Here is a 9599-nt window from a genome sequence, read left to right on the forward strand (position 1 = left end):
GGTGGAGGCGGGCCCCCCCCCCCCCGTTTCTCCGGGCAGTGGGAGTGGCGGGGTCTCATCCCAAGCAGGCACAGAGAGAGAGCAGAACCCTGCAGAACTTACTCTCTTCTTATAGATCAGAGATCATTGTTCCAGAAAGTACCACTGTCTGAATTAACCAATCAGCATTGGCCAGATACATATTCTGTTAGAGGCAGTTTTTAACCTATTGTCTATTTTTCTGCCAGTTATTATAACCCTTATACTGCTTTCTTGCCATGCCCTTATCTGGTAGGGCAAGAGGCCTGCTCATTCCGTCCTTGTCTGAATCAGAGAAAAGGCGTCACTCTTGCTTTGCTGGCTTGAAAGGCATTTTTTGTTTATTCTTATGTGGAGGGAAAGAAGATGGACCGTTCCCCACAATCAGTTACGAAAGCTTTGTAGGTGTAACTTTGATTCCAGTTCTCTTGTTGGCACTGGTGCGTCTTGGATAACTTCAGGGCAGGAGTTTGTTTAGCTCACCAGAGCCACCTCTTGTAGATCCTTTCTGGAATACTTAACTGGCCTAGCTTCACAGACCAGATTTTAGTTTCCTTCAGCAGTCCCTTCTTGGCAGCATTCTTTGTGCTGTCCAGAGTTTGAATTCTCATTTTTTTTGCCTGCTGACCAAGTGACATAATTTTAACATCACCTTATGTGTGAATTGCTCAGGAACTGTGTGTGGCTGAGGAGTGATTGATCACTCAATGTATCTCAAAAGAGGGGAGGCCTACACCATCTGTAGGATGTGGCAAACCTGCTGGTAATACCTCTGTCCTGGCAGAGGCATGAGAGTCTACAACATCAAGAGCTTTTGTACGTTTTCTGCTATTTGGAGGTGTCTGTGTTTTGAATAAGAATAAAATACAGCCAGCAAAGATGCAGCCTATGTTGTGATCTTTCATTGAAGAACAAAAGAGGAAAGTAGCTGTGAAGTCTTGTGCATCATTAATTGTGTATAATCCTAGGGGGTTGAAAATGCAAGTAAGAGACTGCCTTAGAAGAAATATTTGTTAGAAGCTTATTAATCAATACTGATGAAACTACAAGCTGATAGATCAGTCTGGAAATTAGATCAAACACAACAGCTCTCATGTGAAGCAGCATTGTAAACATAACTACTGAAAGTATTAAGGAGCCAAAAAGTCTCTTGGTTATAATGGAATTTGCCTTTCAATGACCTTTGTGTTCCTTCCCAGGAAAGTTACTTTTTCTGGTAAAATGTGGATTCTTAGAATAGCTGGTTTATACATGTACCCATGGATGAGCACTAGAAACCTAAGCTTTGGGAACTGAGGAGCCTGCTTGCTTCTGAGACCTTCCCTTGCACTTCCTTACTTTCCAAGCAGCCTTTTCTGTCTCCACTGATGTGGTGAGAACAGTGGGTGGACTCTTAATGTAAGAGTTTTCGTAACTGCCACTTGTTAATGATCTATGGAATGTCAAGAGCCATATCAAACTTACTTCCAGAGTGGTTCAACACAAGGTCTGACAAGTAGCTTCCTTTTCTCCCACTCCCTGCACCCTCTTCCTCTTGGGTGCAGAGCAATCTCCTGCTGGGTATTTTTAAAGACCATGTGTTTCTTCTTGTTGAGAAGCCTGTCTAAAACCACTTTATTTTGAAACTATGAGAAAATGAGAGCTACTGTCTTATGAAGACTATTAAAGCTGCACTGTGGACCTTACAGCCAGGAGGCTGTCTTCTGCAGAAACTTTACCATGCCTGGGATCTGGAATGTCCTTGGCGTGGATGCCACTTGTGAGTGCTGTCTTGCACTTGGTGGAAGGTCACTGTATTCTCCAGCATAACTGGTTTGGAGATGGTACGGAGAGTAGTTTCCCACTAATTGCTCAAAAGCTTTGCTGCATGGACATGTCTTTGTAGTCTGCAGTACAACATTGTTTTTGGACACCGTATGTCTAATGTTTGTGCTGTAAAGGATGAATTAAGAAACTGGAACTAAAAGTTCTCTACACTCTTTATCCTGGAGGTGCTTACTTGTCTGGTTACTTTTTTAAGCTGGATGAACATAACAGTTCTGATTCAAGTCTGTCTTCTATTGTTACTTTCAAATTAAATACATTTCAACAAATCTTATGCTATTGTAGTAATTGTATAAAACAAAGCAGTAACTGCTTGTTCTGTTAAACCAAGTGTATTGATAGTTTGTTTTGTTTTGTTTTTCTTCTATAGGCTTATATCCCAGGCTGTATCCAGAACTTTCTCAGTATATGGGCCTGAGCCTCAGTGAGGAAGAGGTGCAGAGAAACTTACCAGTGGCAGCTGCTCAGCCACAGGGGGTAGGTACCAGCCAAGCATCTCTTAGAAAGCAAAAGTATAAAGACTGAATATGAATCTAGCATTCCAGGGAGTAGACTACTATTTGTCTTAAGTTCCATCTTTGACTGATAAGTTAATTATTTTAAGTAACTGCCTATTTTTCTCTGGAGTTAAGTTGAGCAGTGTATTTCCAGTGTTGGAAGGGGTGGGGAAGAGCTGATATTATGACTTAATTTATGTGGTTTGTTGGTTTTTTGGTTTTTTTTTAAACATTATATAAACTAACATACAGCTATTGGAAAATAAGTTGAAACTAAGTTGTCTGGCTATTTTGTTTTAATCAGCAACTGGTAACACGACCTTCTACTAATTACATGGTAGCTCCAGTGACTGGAAATGATATTGGAGTTCGTAGAGCAGAAATTAAGCAAGGCCTCCGTGAAGCAATTTTATGTAAAGATCAAGATGGCAAAATTGGACTTCGCCTTAAGTCTGTTGACAATGTAAGTACAGAAGTTTGCTTTTGCTTATAGTGATCTTGCTGCTGAATTAAATTAGTAATGCAGTTAGTGTATGGTCCCATAATTGTCTTCTATATAATGCCTGCTTATCTAATTTTTGCAGTCCTTCATTAGATCAGCAGTTGGATTTCCAGCTGTGTAGACTATGATCTAAATTACAGGAGCAATTTACCTCCATATGTTTTGTAACACCTGCAAAATACTTGTAACTTTAGAAATTGTCATTGCAGAGCTGCTGTGATACTTGCTAGCAGTTCAAGGCTTCTTGTCTCTGTGTTTGTGGAAACACTTGACAGTACTTAAAGTTCAGCAGTGTGTAGAGAAGCACCCATGGTTTAGAAGCAGATCCTCTTTTATATCGTCTTGTAGTGTGTTGTTGGTGAGAAAAGTAAGGATAATGAGGATGTTGCTTTACCTATGTGTGTTGTGGTTCCTTGTCTGCTGCCTGGCTCACCAATAAATGTAGTGGTTTGGGCCTAACATGACAACAAAGGAACAGCCCCATGGCTGCTCCCTCAACTCCCCCTACCCCCCCCCCCACACACACACTGGGATGAGGAGCACAAAGCTCCTGAGCAGAGACAAAGGACAAGGAGAGTTCTTCACCGATTAAGGTGAAGACCCAGCTTGGGGAAAAAATAATAATTTAATTTCACACTAATCAAACACCACACACAGGACACAGACAACACAAAGTGCAGCGCTTGCATATGTTACTCCACTCCTCCCTTCTTCCCGGGCCCAAATAACTTTGTTCCCGGTTTCTCTCCCTCCTTCCCCCCAGCGGCACAGGGGGACAGGGTTTAGAGTCAGTTCATGAGCTAGTGGTTCCTGCTGCTCCTTCCTCCTCAGGAAGAAGGATTCCTTACAGTCCTTCCCTGCTTCCCCATGGGGTCCCTCCCATGGGAGAGAGTCCTCCATGAACCTCTAGTTCATGAGTCTTTCCCACAAGGTCCAGAGCAAGCTGCTCAGCCTGGGCTTCCCACAGGGTCATGAGCTGCTTTGGGAACAAACTCCCCTGGCACCGGGGTCTTCCAAAGCTGCACAGAGTTCACAGGCAGCAAATCGTCTGGCCACAAAATCCGAGTCCAGTGGCCAAGTTCACCTCTCCTGGCGCCTTCAGGGAACGTTCCACCACGTTCCTCCATGAGTGCAGGGGAACAGCTACCATCTCACCATGGATTGCAGGGAAACTTCTGCTTGGGCAACTTCTTCCTCACCAACCACCAGCACAGCCCTGCTTCCCCAGCACAGCTCTTCTCCCCCAACTCTTTCTCTGTTCAGGTTACATCACTTATTTTATATGTCAATTGCAGAGGTGCATCTATTGTCCCTCTAATGGCTCCTTGGCTGGGTTTGGAGCAGGGGGAGCTTCTCAGCTTCTTACCTGAGCTACTCCTGGGGTCCCTCCACCACTACCAAAAAACCCACCAAACCAGAACAGTATGTAAAGAGCAATTTCAGAGTAGACTTTCCCGAGTTTCCACTAATGTGAACATATGGAAAGACCTTTGGTTGGAAAAGACCTTCAAGACTGAGCCCACCTATCAACCTAACACTGACAAGTCCTTCACTAAACCATATCCCTAAGTACTATATCTATAGATTCTTAGATACCTCCAGGGATGGTGACTCCACGACTGCCCTCGGCAGCCTGTTCCAATGTCTGATAACCTTTTTGGTGAAGGAATTCTTCCTAATTTCCAACCTAAATCTTCCCTGGTGCAACCTGAGGCCATTACTTCTTGTCTTACCACCTGTAACTTCATTGAACAGACCGATCCCCACCTCCTCACAACCTCCTTTCAGGTAGCTGGGGAAAGTGATAAGGTCTCCTCTCAGCCTCATATAATGTAAACATGATAAAAAATTGTACTCGAGGCTTCATACAGGGTTGAAGTGTTGTTTTTGCTATTTCTTCTAAGCCAGGAATTGCTGGGGTTTTTTTAGAGTAGCATGTTTTGGTCTTTTTAATCCATATAGCCTCCCCCTGAAGGTATTATCTACAGTTTACCTTGATGTCCTTTACTTGGGTTTTAGGGCTACTTGAAATAGCTCTTTTAACACCTTGGTTTTTTTACCTCAGGTGCTAAAAATTCATAATTGATAAAAAGTCGAAAACTAATGGGGTCACAAAAGAAGGAAAAAAGTCTGTCATAGAGATCCTAGCATTGCTGGTCTGTTTCTCCAGTTATATATAGACTCTAATGTGTGGCAAAAGAATTGCAAGTTAATTGCACAAGAAGATACGTAGCTTTACCTACCATAAGTCTGTTTTGATCCAGTTGTTCAGTTTTCTTTTTAAAACAGCATAGGATTTACCCCTTTGAGTAAGGCTTTAATGTTATGCTTGTGTATCTTTTTAATGCCTAGAAATCTAAATAGAACAGATTTCCCCATTTCCTAACTTAAGCATTAATTATGACAATCTCTTTAAGACATCTAGAAACAGACAAATTTCAAAAATGCCTCTTAAGGAGCAGAGGTAATTGGCAACTTCTATTTATGTGGTTGGTATTACACAGAGAATAGGTAATGTGTAAGGATTGTATGTTCTGTTGCTGGTCTTCTCCTTTAAGGAATAACATATTTCCTCCCCCCACCTTTCCCCCCCTCCCCTTTTGTAGGGTATGTTTGTCCAGTTAGTTCAAGCAAACTCTCCAGCATCCCTTGCTGGTCTACGGTTTGGGGACCAAGTTCTGCAGATCAATGGTGAAAACTGTGCAGGATGGAGTTCTGACAAAGCACATAAAGTTCTGAAGCAGGCTTCTGGAGAGAGGATTTCAATGATTATTCGGGACAGGTAAAGCCAACTGCAGATACAGGTTGTAATTGATGATCCATTTCAGAGTAATTCTGTGGGGGTTGGGTCTACCCTTGCTTGAGCAGTACTGCAGGCATAACTAAATCTGTTTGTCTGTGTACTTCAATAGTAAAGTTCCTCAGAAAAGTTCCCTTTTGTGGGGAGCAGACAAAATAGCTATTAACTTGTAACTTTGCAGTGCACACTTGCCTGGGTGTGATGAGGCATAACATTTTCCAAGGTAAACTAACGAGTGATAGCACAAGCCAAATTTAAACTGAATTCAAGAGTTCTGTGTTTTTTGGGGGATACAGCTTGACTTTTGCTTATAGTAATTGAAAAAGCAATAGAAGATGGTACCAAAATAGTTGCTGTATTAATGAATACATTTGCATTTTTTGTTTGGCATTTGCATTTTTTTAGTTTTCTTGTGAACTCTGCTTTTGACTGAATTAATGCCAATTTTGCTAAAAGTATGCTTGATGACCCAATATAATTTTTTAATCATATTAAACAAGGAACTTGTAGCTAATTGCATGTAGTAGTAATGCGTCAGAATCAACATCAGGTTTGTAGGCTATAAGGAAACATAATACATTATAAGACTAGGTGTAAGTCTTGAAGCTTTTTCAATGTTCCTTCCTGTTCAAGAACCAAGTCTGACCTAGTGGAGCCCATGCTACTTGTATCAGGGCAGCTACTTCTGTCATATATTGAATCAAAATACTGTGGTAGCAAATTCCCTGCACTGTTGACCACTTCTGTGCCCAACTCCCCAGCCCTTTGCTGGATTTACTCACATTTTAATACACAACTTAAAGGTCTGTTGTCTATAAGGGACTGGCATTGTTCTCAGGAAGTCTTGGGTTCTAGAATCCTGTGGTTTGCCTGCAAGTGTTAAAACTGCCTGCACAATTTTCGCAACTTTATAACATTTGTAGATAAAACTAAATTTTTAGTGGCTGTTTGTGTGGATGTTGTGTGAGGTTTTTATATTAATAATAATCAGGTTGGTAGAATATCTGGTGAACAGGGAAAAACATGTAAAGTTTAGAAACAAGGTTACAAATGCACTGCAACTTCAGGCTGGAAAGAAGAGGTTAAACTAGCAAATACTAACACAATGAAGTTAAATCAAACTACTTTTCATTGTAGTTGATGTATGAGTCTCCTGCAGTACAATTCATTTTTGTAAATCAAAGATGCTGAAATAGTTTGTGGTCCTTTTTGTGGCTTAGTAGTCTGAAAACATGGGGTTTTTTTATATTTTAAATGTCTTTTACTTCTTCATAGGCCTTTTGAACGAATCATTACTATGCATAAGGACAGCACAGGGCATGTTGGTTTCATATTCAAGAACGGAAAAATAACCTCAATAGTGAAAGACAGTTCTGCTGCAAGAAATGGACTCCTTACAGAGCACAACATCTGTGAAATTAATGGCCAGAATGTAATTGGATTGAAGGTAAAATAAGTAGTATGTAGTGGGTGTGGACAGCTGTGAGGTCTTTGTGTGCATGTAGTAATTGTGTTTTGCAGAGGAATAAAGGTAGTAATATGTTTAATGTTCATACAATAAGAAAGTAAGTAATGAGAGGTAACTTAATTTGATTGGAAACACATGTATGTTTTGAGTTTCCTTTGCAGTTTTGTATCTGTAGGCAGGACAACTCATTTTCTTCCTTTCTGTCTGGCTAGGCTGACCCTCAGTTTTTGTCTTCAGTCTAACTTTGCTGGCAAAACATGAAGAATCATCTCCCTTCTGCCAGCTTGTGTCAAATCCTAGTAGCAATTCTGTGTATAGCATCTGTATCCCTTCTCTAGCCAGTTTGTGTAATGTACTGATAACCAAGTATCTATAAGGTGGTACTGCAGGTTCAGTAATGAGCCCTGCAAGTTAAATACTCCAAGCAAGGAGTTGTGGAGCTCTTAATCTGCATGAATCTGCTCTTGAATTGCTGCTTTATCAGTCAGTTCAAGTAATGTTGCTCATATGACTTATTGTTTAATAACAGGACCCCCAGATTGCAGACATCTTGGCAACAGCTGGAAATGTAGTGACCATTACTGTCATGCCTTCCAGTATTTACGAGTATATAATAAAGAGGTAGGTAATAAACAAAGCAGCCATGGTGTTAATTATCATCAAGTTGACAGTGACTTTTTTTGTATGTTAACATACTTATGAGAAGACCTAATTGCGAACTTAACATGGAGGCTGGAGAGGGGTGGGGGGAGTATAAAATATTGCTTAATCCAGTGTTTTAGTTAAAATGGTGTGTTCTGGTTTTGTTTTTAAACTATTCATATGTTAGTGATGCTTCTTTGCCTTTTACTCTCTTGAAAAACCCTTTTCTAAACATAATTTAACAAAACTGGAGTTTCTGAGAACTTACCCACTATGTGGGTAACAGAAATGTGTGTGTTATCTTGTAGTTAAAATATTTTCAGTGCAACTAATTCTGGTGACCTAAACATGATTCTTGGCAGGATATAGTTGTTTTTTTCCTAATCCTTTGGCAGCACTGGCTTCCTGCAGCTAAATCTCTCCTACAAAAATGTTTTTGAAGTTGCTAGAAATTAACAATGCTTTGGGTATAACTGACTTTTTCTCCTGCAGTTGGTATGCTTGTCCTACAAAGCAGGGTTCAGTCTAACAGCCTCCTTTCCTCCTTCCCTCACACTTATGGTACTCTTCTGCTTGCAGACATACCTGCAGCATGAAAGATGTTGATAACACAGCTCAGTTAACTACTAAAGATGTTGAGTATTGTGGGCTTCTCTTCTGTGTGTGCCATTTGGCACAGCTGCTCTTTTATACCAAGACTTGTCAAAAATAGTGGGGAGAAAAAAGGCCAATTTTTAAACTGTATTAAAGAGCTTGTAATGATGAAGTTAGTGATCAGTAACATTAGCAGTCCTCTACAGTTGTCTTACAAAACTGAATGCCTTTTCCTCTCCTTTAGGATGGCAACTAGCATTATGAAGAGCCTGATGGATCACTCTGTTCCTGAAGTCTAAACTTGCATCACGTATGCGTGTACATATATATTATGATGATTCCACTAAACTTGGGCTATTAAACTCAGTGATTTCTTTCTTCTGCACATGAGCCTTTCTGGAGGCTAAGAGAAGATATGCTGCATCAAGCATCTGCATCTATAATGGCTGGGAATGTTCAACATACCTTGTTTATTCACAAACTGTAAAACTTGCAGCCTTACATGCTTGACAAATGTGAAATTTCAGTTGTGTTATGACTTCTTTCCTAGGTCTTTTATTTAGTTTACTACTACTCTAAGCCATTGCAACTAAAGGAACCAGATTTCACTTGCCAAGTTACATGTTGTTACCTACAATGATTCTGTGCTTTCTATGTTTAAGACAAATGAGTATTTTTACTGCTTTCTGTTTGCAAGAGTAGATACGAAATAGTATATTAGAAGTATGGCTAGTACTAGTTAGTTTTTATGTTCTAGTAAATACTGTTTACATGAGAATGCCAGCTAAGCTGAATGTAGCTACAGGCATCATTCAGTAAGTAAGCATATTAAAAGTAGTGTACAGCTACTCAAATCTTTTTATTACTCGTTATAAAAATTGTAACTAATATGCTTATCTCTTGCCTTAACCATGTTCTTAAGGATTCAGAAATAACCAAATAAATGACTGAAACTTTAGATACCGTGTGTGTGCATGGTTGCTTCTTAAGATGAGCTAAGATAACCTTGTTTAGTTGAGGTCAGTTTCTACCACCACCAAAGACAAGATAGGAAATGTGGTTTAAAATAGACAAGAAATGCTTAACTCTTTGTATATATGCAGTTTAACATGTAGAGTAGCATGCTCTACAGGACATACTAGTTGCATAGTGGCAGTTTCATTTCCAAGCTGTTTATAGCTTGCTGGGTGTACTGGGTCTGGCTGGGATAGAGTTAACTTTCGTGTGGTTCTCTTGTGGAGACTTGTGACTGAA

At 40.2% G+C, this 9599-nt stretch overlaps 1 protein-coding gene across 2 annotated transcripts in view; it reads left to right on the forward strand.

Annotated features, from left to right (window-relative positions):
* SDCBP (syndecan binding protein (syntenin)) overlaps positions 1 to 9303 on the forward strand; it is a 14589-nt gene extending 5286 nt beyond the window's left edge. For both annotated transcript variants that reach the window (XM_009995532.1, XM_009995534.1), the window contains exons 3-8: positions 2213 to 2319; positions 2644 to 2802; positions 5448 to 5623; positions 6917 to 7088; positions 7639 to 7730; positions 8590 to 9303. In XM_009995532.1, coding sequence (XP_009993834.1) covers positions 2213 to 2319; positions 2644 to 2802; positions 5448 to 5623; positions 6917 to 7088; positions 7639 to 7730; positions 8590 to 8644 — 761 coding nt within the window. In that variant the 3' untranslated portion in view covers positions 8645 to 9303. The remainder of the gene's footprint in view (positions 1 to 2212; positions 2320 to 2643; positions 2803 to 5447; positions 5624 to 6916; positions 7089 to 7638; positions 7731 to 8589) is intronic.
* The last annotated feature ends 296 nt before the right edge of the window (positions 9304 to 9599 follow it).

The sequence above is a fragment of the Chaetura pelagica genome, unplaced genomic scaffold, assembly GCF_000747805.2.
Source record: "Chaetura pelagica isolate M959 unplaced genomic scaffold, ChaPel_1.0 scaffold83, whole genome shotgun sequence".
Lineage (NCBI taxonomy): Eukaryota > Metazoa > Chordata > Aves > Apodiformes > Apodidae > Chaetura > Chaetura pelagica.